The sequence below is a fragment of the Anser anser genome (assembly GCF_964211835.1).
Source record: "Anser anser genome assembly, chromosome: 1".
In the NCBI taxonomy this organism is placed as follows: Eukaryota; Metazoa; Chordata; class Aves; order Anseriformes; family Anatidae; genus Anser; species Anser anser.
Window position 1 is genome coordinate 54,578,537 of NC_139720.1, and position 24,701 is coordinate 54,603,237.

At 40.1% G+C, this 24,701-nt stretch overlaps 1 protein-coding gene across 28 annotated transcripts in view; it reads right to left on the minus strand.

Annotated features, from left to right (window-relative positions):
• The window catches only part of TNRC6B (trinucleotide repeat containing adaptor 6B), a 145,089-nt gene that overhangs the window by 21,769 nt on the left and 98,619 nt on the right, over window positions 1-24,701 (minus strand). For 18 of the 28 annotated variants that reach the window (XM_083835321.1, XM_083835311.1, XM_083835309.1 and 15 more), the window contains 13 exons: window positions 21,740-24,067; window positions 20,649-20,807; window positions 18,614-18,658; window positions 16,283-16,461; window positions 14,983-15,057; window positions 13,686-13,731; window positions 7,920-8,068; window positions 4,191-4,316; window positions 2,966-3,097; window positions 2,339-2,440; window positions 2,030-2,204; window positions 1,604-1,738; window positions 1,226-1,402 (listed from right to left, as the gene is read on the minus strand). In XM_083835321.1, the coding sequence (XP_083691447.1) occupies window positions 1,226-1,402; window positions 1,604-1,738; window positions 2,030-2,204; window positions 2,339-2,440; window positions 2,966-3,097; window positions 4,191-4,316; window positions 7,920-8,068; window positions 13,686-13,731; window positions 14,983-15,057; window positions 16,283-16,461; window positions 18,614-18,658; window positions 20,649-20,807; window positions 21,740-24,067 (3,828 nt within the window). Of the gene's footprint in view, window positions 1-1,225; window positions 1,403-1,603; window positions 1,739-2,029; window positions 2,205-2,338; window positions 2,441-2,965; window positions 3,098-4,190; window positions 4,317-6,579; window positions 6,751-7,919; window positions 8,069-13,685; window positions 13,732-14,982; window positions 15,058-16,282; window positions 16,462-18,613; window positions 18,659-20,648; window positions 20,808-21,739; window positions 24,068-24,701 lie in introns of all 28 variants that reach the window. The other 10 variants (XM_083835320.1, XM_083835325.1, XM_083835323.1 and 7 more) reach the window with 3 other exon arrangements.

Sequence of the window (24,701 nt, forward strand, 5' to 3'; positions counted from 1 at the left end):
GGCCAGTTTTCCTGGAGTGTATAACTGAACTATTTCTGAAAGTTTTCAGTGGTATGAAACATTGTGGGTGCGCAGACTTTATTGAGATAGCCAATTCTTCAAATCTCTTCTACCTCATAAGAAAACATTTTTCTTGCCGCAGCTAGACACTATGATTTCTCACAGTAAAAGCTTTAATTGCTTTGTGTAGGTTTCCTGCTGTTGTCTATCTGTAGCACAGACTCCCAGGCTTGCTGATGCAAGGTCTGTACTACTGGTTTACCCATGAAATGTACCTGCACCTTTATTTCTTTGTGCTTGAGTGGGTACACAGCAAATAATTTGCAGCAAGGAATGTTTTCCTGGAATATAAAAGTATTCCAGGCAGAGAAAATCAAAGCATCTGCTATTTGCTGAACAACACTGATGATTAATCCATGCAACTTCAAGGACATCAGTCTGGGTTTAGCGACTGTTTTACAGAAGATTATGTGCTTGTTTACATACATACATATTTTTCCTAGATATTCTTGAGCTTTCTTGTGGACAGAAATTTCTGCCAGTGAAACTCTAGATGACTTTAAGAATATGCTACTGCTGACTGTAACCCAAAAAGAAAGCAACTTCTACTAAAGCCACAAGATTGTTGAAACTATTGAAATATGGTAATACTCCTATCCTTTACGCAGCACAAGCAAATATGAACCACAAACAGCACAGCACACACATTTTGTACCAAGACTGCTGGCAAAAGAAGCCTTGTGCTCCACAGTGGATCATATTTATAAACCATTCCTGAGAGGAAAAGTTCAAGCATCCTCGAATTAAAAAAGGTCAGGACAGGAAAATTCTGTTCCCATCATCACAAGAAGGTAGCTTTTATGTATTTTGCTTTCTGATTCCACGCCAATCCAATTTTTAAACCCTTTTTTTTCATCCTAACACAACACAAGAAAGGAGTGAGTACAAGGAGGGAGCTGTTATTATGTATTTTACGGACAGGTGTTCTCATGAAAATTTCCTGAATTGTAAAGTCACAAAACTACAGAAGAGACACTATTCAGGCAATTCGTCATTTAGTTCCTATTTAGCTCTGCCATTTTTTACTGGAAATTCAACATTTATGTTTTTAAAAAATACGATAACACCAAACATTTTCCTTATAGCGGTTATTTATGTAAGATGAAGAGAGGTCCCAGCACATCAACCGTAAAGCTGGGACATAGCCCCTGCCCTCATGTAATACCTGGAGGCCAGCTGGCATTGCTGGATTTACTTCCGATCTTGTTCGTCGGTGGAGATTTGGCAGGTAACCAACTATCACCAGCAGGGCCTGCATGGCCACCTAGTGGGTCGCCCTGAATTATGTCAAACTGGTTGTAGGGCGATCCTCCGCGAGCCTTTCCAGGGGGCACTATTGCACCTGAAGCATTAAAAAGATACATTTACACTCAGGAAAGGTTGGGGTCTTTATGAGAATATGGAATACTAAAACCAAAAATAGTTAAGATGAATACTGGAGAAGGCAAGATGTTAACTACCTTTAAGAAGTTTCACCTGAGCTACTTCACCTCTGGTAGATGATAGTTCGACAGTACTCTCAAAATAGCCAACCCCCTCTCACCATTTTTGTGCATATTGGCATCTTGAGAAGCCACAGAGGGCAGCCCTTCCATCATAGTCCACTGTTTAAAGCGGGATTCTGTTCCAGCTTCTTTCCCTCCCACCATGCCATAATCCATGCCACTTGAGCCGAAGCCTGTGAAACAAACAAAAACCATTATCAGTTGCTCTTTTTGGTTTAAACAGCCTTAAATCAGGAGGCATTGCAATCATAAATTCAAAATTCAAGCACAGCAAATGTAATATTTGAAAGGAACTTTCAAGATAGGTTTGTTAAGTCAGCATGCCACTAAGATACACTTTGACGTTAAGTTTGTATTCTTCTCTTATAAATGAACAATAATGCAATTTTATCAAGAGCTGACATTTCTTGTAACCTTTGCTCTAGCACTTATACATTAATTACCCATTCCATGGGAGCACTTACCTGAACCGTATCCAGGTATTTGCCCTTTGGTCTGTAAATCTGAAAGACCCACATTCAAGGGATTGGGTACCATGCTGTCTATATGCGGCTTAGGCCCAACAGGGTGGGATGGTGAATGCTTCATACCAGGCTGTCTCTGCTGCTGCTGCTGGAGGGCACTCACCATACGAGCAATCTGCAAATGAAAGCAAAAAAACGAGGATGATACTGAAGCAACAACTTGAAAGAGATTCAAAGGACCATGCTCTCTGACACGTCCAGTGCTAGCACGCTTTATGCTTCACGTGATTGACAGAAGCAGTGCCCCACCTGTTGCTCCTGCTGTTGTCGCACAGCTTGAGATAACTTCCTCTGGCTCTGTAACAGCTGCTGCTGCTGCTGCTGCTGCTGCTGAAGGAGGAGCTGACATGCCTACAAGAGAAGTGGGGGGGACGGGTGGAAATTCAGGGTTCTTCAAGTGAAATATAATTGCCAGGAGCTGATCAATAGCAAATGCTTTACTCAGAATGTACGTAAAGGTGAACCGTTTCTCATTCCTCACAATGAAATAAAATTAACAATGAAAGCTTTAGAAGAATACTACATCCGTTAATTGTTTCTAACTTCATGTCCTGCAACAGCATTACTAGTACATTCTGTATTACCGTTGCTGAGACTGTGAGTCTGAAGAAAATCAACAAACAACTTCTTTCTATAATACAAAGACATTGCTGAGAATCATTACCATCCCACTGCAACATTCACAGTAATTACACAAGCCTGTCTGGATTACCCGCTGGCCCCTAACAGGACTATTTTCATGTATAACAAGCAGGGAATATTTGTACAAAAAAATAACACAAGATCATTAGAAGAAAACAGAATTAGAACAAACGTAAAAAGAAAGCAGCAGACAATTTGTAAACCGCCTGTCTCACAAGATTACTAGTTACTTACTAATTGAAACTGAGGAATCTGTGGAAGCTGGCTCAGCATGGCAATCTGTTGCGGAGAAAGCTGGGGCCCCATATTGAAAAGACCTGGATTCAAGCCACTGTTGGGGAACTGCTTGAGCATGGAGGCCGAAACCTGCACGAAAATCAATTACATATCCTCAAGAAATGCACTGCTATGAGAAAAGATGATAAAGTGGGAATACTTGTATAAAGGAATAGGTATGACACCAATATTAAGTGGTGTTCTGGGAAAGACATTACAGATTTCTTAACACATCACATTTAAACGTATACAATCTGTGGCTTGAGCAGAGTGAATTTTTCACTTGATTGACAATATACAATATTACATGTGCAGATGCAGACACACACACACACAAAGGTTCCTCCCCAAACCAATCAGTTGCTAGAGACTGCACTAGATTAAAATCCTGATATATACACAGCTAACCAGTAATCACAGTACTGCATTATCACATTAAAAATGTACTGCTCGACAAGGGAAAAGAAAGGCATTCAGGCAGTCACTGTAGCAAGGAAACAGTGCCTCACAGAAAGAGTTAATCTCTGTGTATGCTGGATAAGCTATAGTAAAAGACAGGAGTAGGTGGAGAAGAATCCCCCCATTTCTCCCTCTGTGTTTGAGAGTTACACAAGTAGAGTATTCAAGAGAATCTCCCAAAGTCTTCACCAAGTGCAAAGCAAAAGGTAAAACTTGGGCAGTTGGAGAGCCTGAGGTCTTAAAAGAGTTCTGCAAAGTAAATGCAACATGTAGCCCTTCATCAGGCCTCTTGTTCAGGGGGACATGAAGCACAGGACAAAACTGCTTGAAAAAAAATTAAGCCAACTGTCTCACTTCAGAGTAACTTTCAGCTTTCACATGAGTATTTTATTTTTAAATACTTTGCAAATGCCTATGTAAGACAGGATTTCTGAATCCACTCAGATTTAAGAATACTGGAAGTGAGCATTTACAACTGCCTTGGAATGAGAGAAAGAAGGCTAATCCTTCTGCAAAATTCGATCTCTAGATGAATTTAAAATTCACGGTCGAAAGTCCTTAAGACTTTTTTTTTTTATCTATACTGTTTATTTCTTAACATCAAGTCAAGACTAAGACATACGTATAAGTCTCCTCAATGATGTGCTCTGGAGGCTGTAGCTCTTTTTTTTTTTTTCCTCCTTTTCTTTTCTTTACAAGTAACCAGTTACTATAAATTCCTTACCTGGGGAGAAAGAAATTGGGGAGGCACTTGCGCCCGGATATTGGGGGAAGGATTTAGTGGCTGCACTGGTGTGTGCATGCCCCTCGATTGTGCTGTGCTGTTTCCAAACAAACCATGATTGCCACCCTATAAAATTAAAGCAGTAGTGAGAAGAGGAATTCTTCAGGATAATGGATTTCTATGCTATTAACTATGTATAAATAATGAGGCAAGTACTGACTTAAACAGAGTATCCTTTGAATTACTGAGATGTTTGCCCTCAATCAGTAACATTTCACCTGCATTAAGACTGCTGTACTACATTTTCACGATGCAGGCTCCTTCTCCTCTACGCTGAGAAGTCATGTTTATGCGTGTATTTCAAAGCACATGACAAAGCTTATGTTTGCTGTTTTGCATTTTACATGTTGGGAAATGGAAACTGTGAGTACAAACAACACGCTAAAAAAAACATTCCACTAGCTTAAAAGTATGGTAAGACTGCGTCAACAAGAATTTTGGGCCATTGTTTTAAAAAAGTCAGGTACTTTGTCAGACTAGGTTGTCAAGGCATCACTCCTAAGTCTATTACTTCCTCTGCAGGCCTTTCACTAACAAATTAGAATTCAAAACTTCCATTAAAATTTTCCTTCAATGTGAAAACTTCAGGATTCTGGATTGGGATTTTTATTTTCCTTTTTTTGTAAATTTTCAAATGTGAAAAAAAGTTTTTGTTTTTCCTTCTAGTCGTTTTTTTTCCTGAGTAGGAATGCTTGCTGTTTCTTTTGATTATTTTTTTTAATGAGAACTATTTACTGTTTTCTTCTGTAATAATAAACCCTACGTCACAAAAAAAGATTGAAGAAAATTCATAGTTGTGTTCCATTATTTTAGCCTCTGAGCAGACTGCCTTTTTCTAACATCTTTTGACAAAGATGGACAGGAGATGTAATGGACAGTCTCCTATGCTTACAGTTGCATGCTGTTGCTTTTAAAAGCTGAAGCCAATGTATTTCTCCCTGATACTCCAAAAGTTCCTCACATGCCATGATCCTGTCCTTTCCTTTTCAAGACCTTCAGCATTTCCCATCTGCCCCCGTATACCAAGACCTCTTCGATCCATACCTGCTTCTGCCACATACCAGGGCTTCTAAACTGCACATTTTCCAGCCCTCAGCCACCATTATCTTCTCCTTCTCTATGCCAGCATCACTGCTCCCAACATAATTCGTCTTTCTTTATATTTGAGATCTTCCATGTCTTCTCCAAAATCCTTCCTTCCCTTATATGCCAGAATATCATACAATTTGCCTCCCTTCCACCATAATACTGGGCATCCTTCACTATCTTTTTGCTCAAACACAATTCTCTCATTCTGCTTCTGCACTGGCAGCATTATGGATTGCTCATTCACCTCCATCACATCTTATTGCCTTTATAGAGCTCACCTTTCAGAAGCAGCTCAGGGTGTCATTAAGCATGTAAGAGGATAGGATATATACGCATTTTTTGTCTAACAGACATAAGGATTCAGAAAGGACTTACTGGATTCAACTACGTATTAAAGTTTTTGAGAGGTCTGATGCTGCTGCTACACTTTCAGCCTTCTCTAAAGCTCTGTGGAGTTCTGTACACTGAATTCGGGAACTTGCCTACAAATTTTGGACTTAATCTGATGTTCAACACTTATTGTGTCACATAGAAACAGAGAGACAACACAAAGAAACGTCATCATGTCAAGCATGTGCCTACATAAGCTACTCCAGTTGTAATACTTTGGTTCTGTCCTTTCATTTCCTAGCATTCCTGCAGTGTTTTCTCCTAGTATAATGCAACACATAATTAATAGCCAGGAATTATTCTCAACTACAGTTAACTACTTCTTTTCTTCCCCGCCATTCCTCCATATACAGAACGAGAGCATCACCACTTCAACCATTTCTAAAGGCTGCTAAATCAATCCTTTCCATGGCCTGTGGGGAGGGGAGTAGGGAACAGGCACAACGCAAAATGACTGCAAATTTTTCAAGGCACATTCCTGCATACGAGGTCACTGGGTGGAGTCTGGAAAAAATTCAGTGTTGGGGGATGGTGGGGCAAACCACCAGCCTCTAACTAGATTTTAAAACATCAATTAAAATAGATAGCTCTCCATTAACTTCATGACTTCCGAAAAGCAAATCTGTCTGCTGCTGCACCGTGCTTCAGGAAGTAAGAGGCCAACAAAACCAGAAGGAATACATTTTGATGACAGCAATCAAGGTGGATCGATTCTCAATGTCTGGGTATAGCTGAAATTTCCATTAGCTGTATTTATTTGGCAGGAAAAGAAATGCAAGCAACCAACTAACCGGGATTAAGCCCAGGTTGCAGCCATATAACAATGCATCTTATAAGGTGGCCTGCTTACTTGTCTAGCAGCGAAGTTTTGGGGACTGAGCCCTGAGCCGATTGCCCCAAGGCCGACGTTGGATAGTGTGGAACCAGAGGGAGACAGCTTGTAGCTGGGAGAAGGGGAGAAGGGAGAGCAGGGAGCCTCATCCCCAAGGCACCCATCTTGATTGGAGAAAGGCAAAGTCAGCTGAAGCAGCAGTTAGCCAACAGCAGGAGTTGGTTAGTGAAGCAACAGAACGCAAGAGGAGAGAAAGAGGGACGGTGAGTGACTAGGAAGAAGCAAAGTTAATTTGTAATAGCAATTACAAGGACACAACTTCCAACTCAAACGATCATTTGACAATTCAGATTTTGGTCCAAGGAAATGCTAAATAAATCCCTAAAAAATCCTTTTTCTTTTTAAAAATATATTTTGAGTAAGAAGGTTCACTTCCGACAGTGGCTATTACCACTACAGAAATAAATCTTGAATTAATTCCTAATGTTACCACACACCTGCAAACACAATCTATGTTCAGAAAGCATTAGCTCTACTCGTGGTATTTATTAAATGGGCCACCAGAGGGAGTTGACTAAACTGTTTTTGGCCTGTTATACCAAAATGGAGGAGTTTTTTTAAAAAAATTCAGACACCAACACACCTACAGAATTTTTAAACCTTTTCCATTTTACATGTGATAAACTGTATTTTAAAAAAAATAACATTTTGAATCTATTGGACACTTTCCAATTCATAATGTGAAGCAATTAATATTTGATAACAACATTGAAAGCTTCTACCTAAAATAGACAAGAATATGAAAGAAATGCTACCATAACATACAACAGATGTCACAGAGAAACAGATGTCATACAGAAGCTCACAGTACATGGACATACAGCAAAAGGGGTTACAGAATTTAGAAAGGGTGTTTCCAATAAATCACAGACATGAAAGCAGGAAAAAATTTGGAAGACTGTGATTACTTATGTTTACTTTGATCTAAACTTTTTTTTTACAGTACATGATTGTAATCAGTAGCCATAAGAATCACTGTGATGAAACCTGTAATGAATTTCATTACTACCAGTCATTCACCCTTCCAAGAAAAACAAAATAATTTCTTTCTCTCCGTGTAAAGAGAAGTCTGTTCTAGAATAAAAAGCATTATTCTAATCAGATAATCTAGTTTGCCTATGCATACCTGACACCTGTTTTATAAACACATTCATTCTACAAACATAACTCCCTCACACCTTTTATTGTTGAGTTCATCCAAGGTTGTTGAATTTTTAGCACTTCCAGAGGAATAGGACAAAAACTGGGACCTCAAAAACAGAGGCTGAATTTAATTTATCTAAAGATATTTCTCTCACCTTCTCAAAATAAGGCCCACTATCTGTAGTTCCCATGTCTTTGGAATTAGGTGGACGGAACCCAGATCGATCCTTTCTCATTATGTCATTAAAATCCCCGAGATTCATGGCTCGTTTATCTACCTCAAACTTCTTATCTGGGAGACCACCTGTAGAAAAAAGAGTAAAGGCGACAAAATTAGTGACAATCTCTGCTGTCTTTCATGACGGCAGGTTCACAGACGAAGAAAACATCTTTACGATCAGATTTGTTGTGTATATATACGTCTTGTAAAAATTCCATTTGTCTTACCACTTAGCAAAGCACACAGTTCCTATTAAAAGATGCAGAAAAAATAAAACAGGAAGTTTCATTTTTAAGATGGAACAAGCCAATTTACTTTAAAGAATTTAATGTGAAGTATTTCTCACAATTTACGTAGAGATATAAAGAATTTGATCATAATTTTCCTACAGTAATGTGGACTTCATTCTTGAACACCAATAATCTGGCCTAGCATAACTTCCCTGCACCAGACAACCAATCTCTCTCAGTTTGTATGTAATAATTCTACAACCAGTAACAGAGAGACTTTTCAAACAACCTCTTCAGTCTCCTGCCTTTGTTTAGTGAGTAATCTGGTGAAGCAAGAGGAAGAGATATTAATGACAAAACCACCATACACAGTGGACGAGACACTTTCTTTAGAAGCATGTCATCAGCCAAGTCCTGACTGAAGGAATTTTTCTACCTTACACTCTGAGCTGCTGCCAAGGAACAATTCCATTTGTCGTATTTTGCACTTAGATGAACAGTGTTATGTTGAGGTAGATAGAAAACATCTTAATTTTAAAATATGAGCAACATGGTACAAACAAACTTTATTGGTATTTTAATTTTAAATAATTGGGTTTAGGAGCACAGATGGCCTTTCCAAGAACAGTTGAAGAAACCTGTCACCACATTTAACCAAAACTTATGCATCTTCCAACAAAGGAAGCTGGTGATGGATATGATATCCTACCACTGACAAAACATTGAAGTCTTTATAATATACAGCAGACAACTAATCACTCTGAGATTCTCAAAACACTTACCTTCTCAAAAAAAAAGAAAGAAGAAAAAGCTTGCAAAGCCAGTATTTCTTGTTAATGTCCAATTGCAAACTGTTAATATCTATAGGCATGTCATTGACGAAGACCTATGAATTCAACCACTAATTACATGGATTTTTCTTTTTGGCACAGCTTTGAAAGTTGATCCAGTTTCAATCTTCTCAGATGCCTTCAACATCATCTATCACAAAAACACTGACATATCACCTCCATATCTTGGCTTGTAACTGGACTCATACTGACCTGGATGAGCTCATGCCTTTCTAATATATCCTAAAACACTAGAACTGGCTCTGCAAAAGCAGTCGCAAAATATCATGTACATCTTAAATCCTGTCAATATCTACATCTAAGCACTATGCACAATGCCAGCTAAGCACTACCAAAAGGCTGTGTGCTTTAATTCTAGACAGGCAGCGCTGTTTATTGGTTGCTTGAAAAGAAAATGAAAGGGAGACAGAGTTGCATCACTGTTTGATATGAAACTGGTTCAATGCCAACTCAAGATGACTTAGCAGTAGAAACACGCTTTTGTCTCTTCAGTTATCCTGATGACCCAATCAACTCCTCGAACATTACTAGATGATGCCATGCAACACGGCTCGTTAAATAATACGTAGGGCATTAAATAGTGCCTTCAAAGGCTTCGAGCACAGATACGCCACTTAGTGCTGAGGCAGCTGCTTGAACTTCAGTATAAACAGGGCCTTGCTAAGAGATGATAGCATTCATTTATCTCACTCATAGAAAATTCTAATGCAACCTTGAAACCCACTGTGAGAATCTGTCTTTTGGACTCACTAACAGAAGCTGTAAATAATGCAGGTGGCTGAAGACCAACTTTACCTTAGATGGTACAAGATGACCATTAAAATCTGAAAAGTTCAGGTTTTATCCTCAGCAGTAAGCAATAGCACTTGTGTATGAATAAATATGAAACCCTAAATCCTCTGTCTGTAGAACTGCAGTACATGTTAGAAGTCCAGTCATCTTCGTAAGAGAAGACACTTCGTTGTTTCTTGGATTTTTTCTCCCAACTATTAACAGCTATAAGAAACATGGCGAAAACTCCAAAATGAAATGAGCTTGAAAGACCACATTCATACCCTAGTGAGGAAAAAAGCTGTGAAGTATATCTTCCCCCACCACACGCACACAGCTTAAAGGAAATATCTGACTGAATTCCATACAAATTCCATATAATGTTGCTTTTGCAACAAGAGACTCAATGTGATAAAAATATGTACATCCAATGCGGTAAAAGTAATGCTAAAGAAAACCATTTGAAATGTGTTTTCTGATTGACCAAAAAAATTAAAATGTTTTAAAGATACTGGTTTTACATCTTTACCATGAAGTTACATCATCCAAGATTACTCAGCATGCACATGCGCTTACACATTGAGGTGTTGCACCCAAGTGCCCTATCTGGTTAGGGCTTTGCAATGTATTTACAATAGACAATTGCATGAACTGTATTTGAATCAACAGAAATTGGAAATGAATTTCCCAGTCCTTATGGATGATGCGAGAATTCTATCATCTGCAAAAATTGTAGCTAATACGTGAAAAAAAGACAAAGGTGGCTGTCAATATTTTATCTTTTCATTCTCCATTTAAGTGGTCGTGACACACTACTTACTATATTATCAAACTTCACGCCTCAGGACTTACATACTGGGAGAGATTTCAGTAGATAATTGTATCCTATTTTTAAAGTTCAACAAGCTATCTGTTGAAGGGATTTGATAAAAAAGGAGAGAAAAAGATCTGCCTAAGGCGTTCTATTGATCCACCTCTTTTCTCTTAGGCAGTTTAGCACCTTGCAACCAAAGCAACACGTTTTTCAAAAAGGAGACTGAGACCAACATAGTAAGAATTACTATGGCAATTACTATGACAACTGGACCTATTTTAGGATGCATGATAATCAGAGCCAAGTTGCTCTGTGCATACAAAAGCCAAAATTTTCTTTTATATGCATGGTCTCCAAGCATAGATTTAACAGAGATCAATGTGCATTTATCCACGGACTTGGAAAATATAATTTTGGAGTTCCCTGGCTAGTAAAGCCTGGTACATTGTAATCCTGACTGAAAACTGGTTGAAGAACAAGCCTTCCTCATAAGTAAGCCCAACTTTTGAGGTTTAGAAGTAGATTAAGGCTGAGCAAACAGCTTATACTTTTCAAAGGCATGAGCCATAAGCAAAAAGAAACTGCTAAGCAAAAAAGAAAGTAACAACAAAAACTGTAGGAAGGTCTCAGTTACATTCTTACTCTTTGAAATGGAATACAAACTGTAATAGACTCCTGTACCAAGGATCAAGGATGACCCCATTAATGGACACATTAAACCTAAAGAACAGAAATGTGACACATCAAGACAACGCATGCAACCTTTGTGCAGCGATTTCACAGGATATGCTGAGCATCAGCTACCTTTCCTTACAAGGTCTGATGGCCTTTAAGATCCCTGAGAGCAGGAAGTTCCAAAGACCCAAAAGTTTAATTTGGAGATAAAGAACCAGGAGAGCTATGATCAGCACAAGCCAAGGCTACCTTCTTCTTCATTTGTATATTCTTAGATCTGTTCTTTAGCAGCAGCAGCTGAAGGCAGATGAGAACTGAACATTCTTATCTCTACCTAAAAGATCTTTAGAGAAGCATGATACAAACACTGCGTGAATGGAAGAGGATGTATGAGTCTGAAGTGGGGAGAAAAAAAATCTGCTACTTTCCGCAGGACTATGCTGTACTATACAAAGGCAGGTTTTAACATCTCTTACTGGGATCCTCCACTGTTCAGAGGAAGAAAGCAATTTGTGGAAAAAAGGAACTTCCCTTTGATCCTCTGTAATGCATGATACATCAGAAAAATATACATTTTAAGACTGTAATAATTTTTAAGCTGAGAAACATTACTGCTGTTCAGATTGCATCGGAATACTAAATTTGGAGCTGATGTTAAGACTTAAGCCTTGATTATTGCAACTCTACCTTCGGTAACAAGATTAAAGGATGTTCCAGATAACAGAATTTTTTTGGCTCAGAAAACCTCAGCTACATTAGCAGACATGATGCTACAATAGTTGCAGGCAAGGAATTATTAAACCTGTTGACAGCACTGGTGCAAAGAGGGTTGACATCAGACCAGATGTCTTGCCATTGCCACTTACACACACACACAGAACTGAACTATGTTCGTTTGTTCATTGAGTAGAAGTTACTTAGCAATAATTTCAATTCTTCCACAACTCTATTTAGACGAAGTAAACCACGAACAAACCGGACACCTGCACTGTGAATCCCCACCTCCCTGCACTAACTTAACAAATACTCATTTGAAATGCCAAAGAAACTGTCAAAATGTCCAGATTACACAACTACACAGAAAGTACACTCAGAAGATCTTGAGTGGCTCAAGTGGCTAGACTGGCCCTCCGTGTCCCTGTTTGCAAGAGCTTATCAAACTACACAACTTCCAAAAGATAAAAAAAAGCCTGCCTTAAAAAAAATAATTCTATTCAGTGGAGAATACCAAGACCTCTCTGTATCAAAACAGTTGATTTGACAAGCTTTATGCTGCTCTCGGCTGACGCTGATACCGTGAGAGATCATTGTTTCTGAATGGATGGATGAAGAGGCTAACACTTCTAGACCTGTAGTGCAGTAAACACAATAAATACATTGCCACTGTTAACAAGTGCCCAACAGGCTTTGTATTCACTCTGCAAAGCCTCGGAAGTGAGATTTGTCAGGTTTGCTTTCCCTGAACTTTCCATGAGTATCTGTGAACTTTCCTTGGCCTGCCTGGAGAAGTTGTAGCTGGAACAGACTTTATTTTAAAACCAGGTGGGCTACTGCCTTATTCATTATCAGACAACTAATATATTCAGAAAGAACACAGAACTCCTCTTCCTATTTTACTTCCATAGGAAGACTGACTTAAGATGGGTTTCATGTATGGTTAAGATGGGAAAAAACTTAGCTGTGACTTAAGCTATTGCAAGGGATGATGAAAAGATGACATCTTGTTAGAGCATTAGTATTCTTTAAGGGCAGATTTTTGGGGCAGTCCAAGACAAAGTCTTTTCTTGTTGTATCAGAGAGTATTAAATGTGAAAATTGCATTGCTACTCTTATTTAGGATAGTGTTTTCCCTACAGCCCATCCCACTTAAGCTGTGCAGTATTTGTGGTGAGGCTATCAAGAGTGAAAAATCTGGTTCTACTGAGCAGTAGCTCATAATAACCTGAGGCAAGCAACTGAAGGACTCAGCAACAGATAGTCTTTTACCTTGCATCACCTCCAGAGAACTATGCTAATCAGGATGTCCTACTGCCAAGAGATAAAGGAAAGGAGGACTCTCACTTTTTTGAAACAGTAACAATAAATATGAACTACATGGATCAAAACTGTCCTACAGGATGTCCCTTTCCCAAGCTGCAGCTGTGTTCTGTACAGGTGTACATCCCCGTCTTGCATTCCAGCATCAGCTGTTCAACTATTCAAAGCTTGCAAGCAAGATACCAGATGCTATCACTGTGTCCCTCTTTCATGAGGAGCACTAAAAAGTAAGGATCAAATCTTTCAAAGCACAGCATACAAACTACGTAAAAATACTATGCACGATCTCATATTCAAATGCATTTAAATTAAATTATACGCACCTACAGACAAGTCCATCTTACTGCCTGGAATGTCCTCAGTTTGACTCTGAAAGAAAAAAAAAGATTCATTTCCAACTTCTGTGAAATGTTGAGGAATTTTTCAGGAAGTAGTCCTTGATGGTTAAAGGTGGAATTAAGGAAAAGCAGGTTTGCGCTAATTATAGTTCCATCCTAAATTAATATTGAATATAAAAATTCCTCAGATCACCCTGGACACACCTCACCCCAAACCTCCAACCCTGTGTGTTGCAAGTTTACTGAAATGAAACCAGACACATGAACACATGCTACAGACAGAGAAAGATGGATAGACAGCTGCTCTGTGAAATGAACCTCTGTCCTCATGTTCCAGTGGTCAGGGGATGAAATACTGAAAGAGCGGCCAAAATGATAGCTCATCCTCGTGACCTGTCAAGTCATCAAATCTTGAAATGCGCTGCCAAGTTACTCTCTAGCTGGCAGTCTAGGACAGTGTGTTCCCATAGCTTTCAGAAGCATCGATGGCCTAGCAGACTGAATGTGAGCCTCAGAACCAGGCTTTACAAACTGATCCGAGCCATGTCAGTGACAGTCTGTGCAGCCCTTGGCTTGTCACAAAACCCCTACAGTATCTTTTGCTAGCCTGCATTACATACTGTTCCTGCATCACAGGATTACAGTTGGTGCAATGTTCTATAAAATGTTTGACAAACCGCTGTCAGAAATTGTTAAACATTTTTATATGCAAGTATTTTTATGGTACTACTTTGCAGATGTCTTTTCTATGATATCCCATTTATTTATTCACATTTCCAATCCATCCGTAAGTACCACTTAATACTCGGCTCTTTTTGTTCTAAAAAAGACCTTGCTGCACAGTATTTAAATAAACATAACCTAGACACAGGGCTGTAACTCTCCTTTTCTGACAGGCGACTGAGATTCAGAAACCTGAAGAGCCTTGGACAAATGACAGATATCTGACAATACAGTCATGAGCTGAGGCCCTTACCTTGACTGCTCTAAACAGCATGTTATAAAAAAGCCCACCGATTACTTGCAAGGAAACTACAATTGTAGAACTACAGCTGTCATAAAGTAAAGAGTTAGTTGTTTTTTTTCTTGTTGAGAAACCATTCTGACTAGCAAGGAAGTGCTGAATATCCAGCTATTACAGGTATTATGAACAACATGTCTACAAAATAAATGCAGATACATATGTAGTTGCACACTGTAAAATGACTGATCTTTTCACTTATTTAAAACACATTTTTAAAAGAAAAAAAGTTGGAATTTATATTTGAAATAATTCACTTACTAGCAAGCCCATATTTGAAAACTGTTTGGATATAGGGTTCATCCATGAATCGCTATTTCCTCCTTTTAATGAGCACTACAAAGAAATAAAAGGAAAAAAAAATAAGCATCTTTTCCATTTCTTAAATTGTTTTATCCCTGGGAGGCACAAGTGTTGAATGAAAATCTTAGTGTCGCAGAAATTGATCTCCTAACAAATTAGTTTAAGTTTTTGCATGGTTGGAAACGTTTAACAAAATACTTCTTTCTTCCTCCACGGAATTGTTCATTTTTAGGTATACCAAAGTAGATGAATGCTTGCTGTGTAGAATGCTTGTAACACCTTCAGCTCCATTTTAGAACCTGGAAAGCTTTGTGAATGCTGTTTTTCTCTCCTGCTACACTTCAGTAGATTGTTTAATTCATTACTTAGAGGTCTCTCCTTGGCCTTCTTCCCTTTAATACGGTTGCTATTACATGGGCACTGTGCAGACCTGGCTCTCAATCTGGCCTTACTGCAATTTGCAGGTGATCAAAACCAAAACTGAATACAGTTCAGAAAAGATACTGATTTTTAAAAAAAGGACAATTGGTTTGGTAGTTAAAATAAAAGACCTTTAAGTGAAGAAAAAGTTCACGAGAATCACTTTTGCAAAAGTAGAACTCCACACCATGCCGCAAGAGTATTTCCACATCCTTGGAAACTGCTCTGCACTCACCTTTTGAGTCTGCCCTGCATAGCTGATCAGAAGTAGACAAAGCACAGTCTTCTAATATTAATACAATACCAAACATCACTGTACTAGAGAACTTTAACACGTACAAGCCTTAGAAAGCATTTCATTCCAGCCTGTAGCCAAGCTCCTGCTTGAGACCAGAAGTCACCAGTAATAAACATAAAAGTCAGACCCAAACCCAACAGTCAGTAGAAGCAGGAGTGCACGTGCCAAAGAGGCTGTGGAATCCGAAGTTCAGCACGCTGTGCCAGGAGAAGAGCAGCAGCCTAACAGAAAGATGCGTCAACAAGAGAAGAGCAATAGCCTTGGGATACTTATTGCTCAGTTTCGTTTAGTGATTTGTTTAGGCTATGCAGCCTACATACTGAAAGAATTTGACACCTACTGGCAGATTTATTAGTCACAACAGGTGCAACACATTAAAACAAATCCAGAAACCTCACATTCTTTACGCTGCTGTAACAGGTACCTTTCCAGCTGAATTCTGCAATACCTTTTAAAAGAAGAACTATTAGAAATGCTCTAACACATCAGTCATACTGCCTTCAGACAACACAGCAGTTATGAATCACTCAAGTGTTTTACCTTCATTTGTGTTTTCTTTCCTCCTTGCCCCCAGCTTGTTGAGTTGTGGGAGGAACTGCTTCCCTGAGAGCCTGCTGTGTTCCAGACTCCTCCCTCCTCCTCCTCTTCCCAGCTGGAGTGACGCGTTCCTGTCACTGGCCCATCACTCTCTCCCCAGCCATCTTGCATAGATTTAGAACCTTCAGAGAAGAAAGGAAAGCTCAAAAGCAAGTCCACGATGCCACATGGGTGATTTGACACTGAAAGATTAGCTGAGATTGTCTGAATCGCAAAAAGTCCAAAAAAGTGCACTCTAACAGCTGTGAAAGCTTGTGTATGCAACCCAAAATCCAAGAGATCTGGTGGCGTGGTAGCCTGTCATATTTTGCAATGATTTCAAAGCAACACCAAATCCTTACAGAAAAAATCAAAAGGACTTCTTCCTTTAAGTAACTACAGCTGCATTTGGATTTCTTTAGAAGGCAACCTGTCATTTTCTAGTGTAAATGAAAGACTCCAAGAACACACACACGCAAACACAAAGGGTGCTGAGGACTCTGGTTCAGGTTTGTGAATGATTTCCTCTCTTCCTTCCAAACCTTAACATTTCCATCACACTGAACTCTTTTCACAGAGTATAGAAACTAGCAACTTTAATGAGTAACAACTAAGCAGTATCTGAAGGAAAGAATTTCCTGGTGTCAACAGTGTCACCAATGTCACTAAAATGACTCATTAGCAGTTGTGTTTAAACAGAGACACCATTAGCAGAAAACTACAACCATTTTAAGGCCAGGTTGGATGGAGTTTTGAGCAACCTGGTCTAAAGGTAGGTGTCCCTACCCATGGCAGGGGGGTCGGAATCAGATGGTTTTTAAGGTCCCTTCCAACCCAAATCTTTGTATGATTCATCATATAAATTCAGACTAAGGACTCTATATTTTCTTGTTTCCTATTGTTTCTTCTCTTGCTGTTACTCTCTAGTATCAGCTGTCAGGAAACTTATAATTTTAACCTCTACTGACAAGCCAACAAGAAGCCAAATCCTCAACTTGTCCACTGTCCAACTACTCTCCTTCCTACTCCAACTCCTCATTCTGTGTACTTCTTCCCCAAGCACTCATCTTTAAAGAGGAGTTCCATCACCATCACTTTCCTCTTGACTAATCCAACTGTCTGGGCTTTGGGTGTGGAAATCAGGCGTTAAGGATGCAGTAGAAATCTGAAATGTAATTAATCTATCAAGGAGAACTCTATCATGCTGAAGGTAAGTACAGCAGCATTTCACTGTAGTTTAAGAGCTATCTTAAACTTCACCATAAAAAACAACTCAGCTACTTCACAGGAAAGGTAGCTGTTGAATGCTTATTCATTTGTGTATCAAAACTCAGGACTGCATAGGAGACATCCTGGTCCACACACAAAAATCTACTTCTTGATCCTTTAATCATGCTACTTACACAGAAACGGCTACAAGCTTTAACTGATTTCCAGCCGCAGTGTTTAAATATAGCACTGTGATTCTGGTTTTAACCACATGACCATAGAGTATTTTCTGCTTTGGCAGCTCTCAGGTCTGAGATACTTGACCATGAATCTGGACAGTGGTGCAAAGATGAGTGGTTGGTAGAACTCCTGCTTTATTTTCTCCATATGTTGAGTGAGGAGGCACGAATAGCTACAGTAGGCAAAGGAAGCTTTCAAGCTAAGGACAAAATAATGGTGTTACAGAAAAAGATAAATTTATTCCTACTTCTGTCAGAGAACTCCTATGCAATGCTGGTAAATTAAGTAAGAAATTTTTGAGTAAGTGGGCAGTAACATTTATTTAAGTTTCTGAATGTGCAACACTAGGTCAGATGGAGCTATACCACTGCACAATGGAGCTAATATGGCCTGTGCAGTTACACAAAGATAGGTAAACACAAAAACCCCAATCCCTAGTTGCCCAGACAGGGTTTTCAAAATCAAAATACATTTTCTCAAAATCATCATGTTTCAATTCACCAAATGCAAAATGGGGATCACACCAATCACTCTCATGTAAGTAATTAAACTTAATTACTTATTGGATAACTGGGTACACAGTAGCAATAATGATGCCACAGGGAAAAAACAAACCAACACTACCCATTTTGGGCTTTGAATATTTCAGATCCTGTGCAAAACCCACCTCCTTTCAATTGAAAATCATCAGGAAACATGTAATACAATGGGGAAAATTAACTTCGCGGAGACTTTTGACTACATGACTTCTCAACCCCCTTTAGTTTATATATAAAGTCTGTCATAATTTACAAACAACAACAAACTGAAATATATTCCACAAGGCAGTACCATATGGACACTCACATGACTTTAGTTGAGCTGAAACCTTCATAGCAGCTGCACGGACTCCTATCAATGGAATTGACAGTATTATGAATAATGACAGTGCTAATTTGCATCTGTGTTTGCCAGCATTGCAGAGGAACGGGATGTTATGCCAATGGCTTTCACCAGCAGTAATGGCACAATTCCCATCTTGACCTTCCCTCTCCAAAGTTAAGAACGGAATATTCTCTGCAAAGTACAACTGAGTGCTCACTCTCCCAAGCCTGGCAATTTTTATTCCGCCTCAGACTTCTTTGCTTCAAGTTAATTTTTCTAGTCCAGACACTCTAACAAGAACATGCCCATTCCTGACAGTCTCTCATTCCAGGCTCTAAATTTTTTTTGTTTGGTTGCATGATTCTCACCTGTCCTACCTCCTCCTCATACAGGGAAGATCTTTTGACAACCTTTTCTGATCATTCAATTTTGTCTCACCTCATCTCCCACTTCCTTCTTTGGCTCGAAGCTCTCGTTTTCTTTTCCAGCCAGTGCTAGTCTTTATTTCCTCTCTTTACTTTCAACCATAAAACACAACTTTGCAGGCTTTGTCCCAATTTCTTCTTCCAGCATATCCAATACATTAAATATCTCCCCTTAGCAATGTAGCTTCCTCCTTTATTCTGAATGGGTGCCAATCAGAAAAGAGTTGAGAGCAGTCACACAGGAGAATGAGGATCCCAGCTCTTAGAACTGGTGTCCTACTGCACCGCAACCTCAAACAGCCGTAACAGGGAAACTCCCTATATTCTGCTCCTCCAGAGCTGGAAACAGCTTACGCACAAAGCAGAACACGTATGCTATAGCTTAGGTTATGTCACATATGCAGACCAGTAAGGACAAGCAAGTGACCATTTGTAGTCTTTAAAGACTATATCAAGTATTAACAAACCCATGTAATTTTCAATGGATCACTAGTATCTCAGAGCCTCTTATTTTGGCTACTTTTACGTAGCTTTTTACAGAGGAAGGAAGATACCCATCTAGAAAAAAACCTACCATCCTGAGAAGTGCCAAGTTTGTCTGGCAGGCACAAGCAGCACTACAGACACCCAACGAAGGTTGCTATAAACGTTAATGGATTTATCCAGTTTTGTTTCATAAATGGCCAAATTATTTAATTGGAGTGCGGGGAAGAGAGAATGACACAACAGAATACAATCTGTACAGAACATTTCATTCCAAACGATCACACTTTGCAAGAGCAACTTGTAACTGGAAACAGTTTTACAGTTGGTATTATCACTTAAGTTCAGTAACAGTCATGTATTATTGCTATTTCCTAATAGAAACTTCTTAACCAAAATTCATTGGCTTTAGCTATAACATTGGTACGTTGTATTGTCAAGCAGTTGCTTTTGTTTGCTCTTTTTTCCCTTAAAAACAGTGAAATAAAGTTCTACAAACAGTTTACATCAGGAATAATTTCCATGCAAATGAAACTCTCGATACAGTAAAACTCTAACTTGAAAGTAACCTTTTAAGAAGGTTATGTAGAAAACATTCAGATGTTTAGGTTCAGCCACAAGACTAAGTTCAGTTCTTAAGAGAGAGTTTTCCACTCATACAGCAAAAAGGTCCATTCAAAGGCACGTTACACACCTCTGCTGTGAAACCTTTCTATAAACTGTGCATTCCTTTTCCTGACGTGGTCAGAAAAGGCGATTCGGCCTGTAACAAGTTCATACCTTAAGTAATGGGTATGCAGCCACAGAAGAACAGATGCAAGAAAAAGGACCATTTCCTCGCTCAGATGCTCTAGTGTCTCAACGCTTGCATAAATCAGAGCAGTCCATTTAACCACTCAGTACTAAAAAAGCCTCCACTACCTTAAAAAGGCAAGGTTCCAGTTATCTGTAAGCACTTAACCACTCATCCATCAAAATCTTACACAACATTCAACATAGATTCTAGGCCTCAGATAACAATTCCTCCACGGTTGACCTATTATTGAAAAGCCAAATACTAGAAATCTCCAGGACCATCGCAAAGAAACTGGTATCTGGCCTATACTCACTAGATTTCATGGCATTCGGGGCGTTGGAAGGTGCATTCCCCCAGCCTGTTGTCGATGCTCCTGTATCATCTACTTCACCCCACCCGGGACTGGTTTCATTTGGCTCACCCCAGGCGGACGTACCATTATCTGGAGCAGGTGGAGTGCTTTTGCTCCAGACTGCGTAAAGGAGAAAGAGTTTTCATTACAGACCGTTTAGACAATCAACTATTTACTGCAGTGCAGCACCATGTCATCAATCTACTGCTTTATTCCTTCTGTTGAGGAATTTAGGGTCTCAATAGTGCGGGTGAAACAGAATTGACAAGTGTTCGCATCAAACAGTGGGCTTTGACCTCTAGGGATGAAAAAAGAGAACGTGCTGACCCCTTTTCAGGTTAAACATGAGCCCACATCTAATGCTATTCTATCTGGGGAACTTGTAACTAACCAAAGGCACCAGACTACGGCCGGGGGGTTGGAACTAGACCATCTTTAAGGTCCCTTCCAACCCAAACCATTCTATGATTTGGGGGTTTCATATAATGCAGAAAGAGTAAGGACATATCTGAAACACGTATCAAAATTAAACAGTATTCCTTAAAGCATGTCCGAGTCAGAGAAAGGATTATCTAACAATGACACCTTAATTTATTTCCAAGCTATTTAAATTTGTGGGGTTTTGTCCTTATTTTCAAAGAACAAAGTATTTTGCTAAGTATTCTTTATCAAACAGCAGAGCCAAATTGAGCTAAGAAACTAAATCACAGGCTCACCCAATAGCAAGTTATATAACTGTATCAAAGCACAAAATTTTGACTGAGTATGGGATTTTTCCCTACTTCTGTAGTAATTAAATAAAAGCTTTGTGAGAATTCAGCCTGTCTTAGAATATTTGTCAGCTAACAGATTTTCTTTTCCTGGGAAGCTGACCAATATTCAGATCAGAGTTACTGAGGCAGAAGCAGCAGAGGACTGACTGATTCAAATTAAAGACACTTTAAATACAGAATAAAATATTGTTTTCTTTATCAAATATAAGCTATTATTGGAGGCTACGTGTGCATGAAGGTTACATTCATATACAGGAGTTTGCTAAGAAAGGCACAAACCTGATGCTTGTGATTTGCCAGTCATTGGAGTAGGCAGGCTCTGTTCCCGTGGGGCCTGTCCTCCTTGTGAGTTCTTGTCCCACAGGTTCACATTCTTGTAGTTGTAACTGCTAGGATCTCCCCACGCTGAAGTGCCATCATCAATATCCATTTTTCGACTGATTGACTGTGGAGAAGGTTCTTCCCAGCCACTAGGCTCCTCATCTTTGGGGGCAGCTGGTTGCGGTCCGCTGTTCCAGTTTGGGTTTGGAGGTCGCCCATTACTTGGAGTTTGTGGTGATGGACCCCAGGAACCAGAAGTCTCCTGCTGTTGCTGCTGGTGCTGCTGCTGCTGCTTGTTCCAGGAGTTGGGCTGTCGACCCGTCTCGTTCCATGTTGAATTTCTTTTACAATCATCCCATCCACCCTTTGAAGCAGAGCCTGTATTTGCACCGTTACCCCAAGTTCCAATCTCGTTTTGCCCACCTTCACCCCAACCAGACACTGGCTTGTTTCCTGCACTTTCCCAGTTGCTGTTTTTTGTTTGGTCAACTTCCTCTCCCCAACCGTTCTTTCCAGAAGACCATCCTTGATTAGGTTGCCGTCCACCCCACCCCTGATCCTTACTAGAGCTTTCATTCCAAGAAGACGACGATTTTTCTTCTGGTCTTCCCCCTCCCCAATTAGAAGAATTGGGGTTCTTATAGTCATTCCATCCTCCAGTATTTTTGGGATCCTTCCACTCTGTTGGGGTTGAGAGCTCACCCCAGCCAGACTTGATTTGATTGCTTTGGCTGGGTACATCGCCCCAGCCCCCTGAGTTCTTTGTCTGTGTGGCAGAGCTCTCCCACCCCTCAGTTCCTTTATCAGACTTCCCCTCGGGCCGTGGCATCTCTTCAATATCCCACACGGTATCTTGCTTAATTTGAGTTTGGCCCCAGCCAGTGTTTGAAAGCACTCGGGGGTCCAAATCAGTCCTGCTCAGCAAAGTCTGCAAGACTGCCTGGCAATCGGGATGTGTAGGCCTGTATGATCGGCGTCCAGAATTGTGACTGTCACTACTTCCTGCTTTGTGGTTGCTTCCAGTGCTTTGACCTCCAACCTCACTTCCCGCAGAGCTGGAAGATCTTCCCCAACAGGGAGCCTGGGAATTGCCTTGGTTTTCAGGAAGAGGGTGGCCTTTTTGATTGTCCCATGCTCCAGTGCTAGAATTTGGTTGGTTTGGACCACTCCATTCTCCAATCTTCAGTTCATCAGACCCAGACAGCTGTTTCCATTCTCCCTGAGAGACCCCAGATGTTAATTTGTTCCCTTCACCCCATTTGCTTTCATTTGCATGCTGAGGGCCAAAGTTCCAAGACCCACCACCCGTAGACCGGTTATTGTTATCCCAAGAATCACTTCTTGACCCATTAGGTTTTTGAACAGAAGCTCCTTTCCAGGAGTCCTCCCTATCCTTTCCATTGTTCCCATGGTTTCCAGAATTGCTCTGTCCAGAGACTGTGTCAGTTCCAGAAGACCCCCTAGCTGTACCCCAAGATCCAACACTCCCAGTCTTTCTTTCTCCAGTGCTTTGTGAAGGGGTGTCAGTGCTCCTGGAAGGGTTCCCCAAGCCCATTTCAAAGGGCATTCCCTTATTCTCCATAGGGTTTGGTGAACTTAAGTTCAAGGAGTTAGTGTTTCCATTTTTTGGTCCATCAGTGTTATGAATTTGAGCCTGTTCTCTGCCAGAGACAAAGTTAACACCCGCATTTTCCATCTTTGACTGCTGTTCCCTAGAGGTCTGACCTACTGTGCTAATCTGTGCATTGGAGCTACCACTATCAGATTCCAAAGTCCCTTTCCTAGAACTGCCCTCCTGAACCAGTGCCGGCCAAGCAGATGGGTTGCTATTTGGGTTAAAGTTGCTGAAGCCAGAACCAGGACCAATTCTATCTTGTCCAGTCAAGTTCCTCCAATTACTTAGTCCATTGTTACTCTCGGCAGCAGAGTTGGAAGATTGAACAGATTTAGCCTTGGGATCAGATTTCCAGGCCCCAAGATTACATTCGTTTCCAGCGCTTCCAGACTGGCACTGGCTTCCTTTTCCTTTGTTACTAGTGGTGCTTCCTGGCAGAGCGTTCTTCTCCAAGCCAGGGTTCGAGGCACTGTTGTTATCGGTGGTGTTTTCGGAAGAAGACTCAGCATCTTTGCTGGCAATACAAGGCCACTCTTCCATGTCAGACCCGTCTACAATCACCTTGTCCCAGATGTGAGTTGGGTTGGCGTTGGTGCCGCTGTTGGAGGAGGCTCCAGGACCCCAAGTGGAATTTGCATAATTTGAAGCAGCAGCACCTCCAATTGTTGAATCTAAAAAGAAGAAAAACAAACAAACAAAAAAGACCCCAGAAAGTCTCATTAATACTCGACACTATCTTCAAGCACTGAACAACACTTTTTTGACACTATCGATTATCGTTTCCACTAGTACATTAATACCTCCCTCAGACATTTCTAACAAAGTTGCTTTGGAAGAACAGGAGGCTGGGAAACACCATTAAAAATAACGATAAAAAACATGTTCCAAGACACTCCCCATGAGCAATTTGTGGGCACCTGAACGCACTGTGGGGATAACCTAGCTTAATGAACCTACACGGCCATTACTGGCACAGGTTGTAGACTTCTCAAAAACATGTTTAAAATCATACCATATGTAGAACAAGAATAAATATATATATGTACACATGCATATACACATACATGATGCATGCATGTTTGTGCAGTTGAGTAGCCGACCAACAGCTAAATGACTGATTCAACAAAGCAACTACGATTTATGACTTGGAAAGATAAAAGACTGAAGACTAAAAACATCTAATGAATGTACAGAGCTGAAGAAGTCTATCCTTTAGCTTCAGATGGATCTTTTTCAAGTCTATTTTGCTACCAGGAATTTCTTTATACCCTTATGAAACAAATAACTTTATTTTCCAAAGCTAAA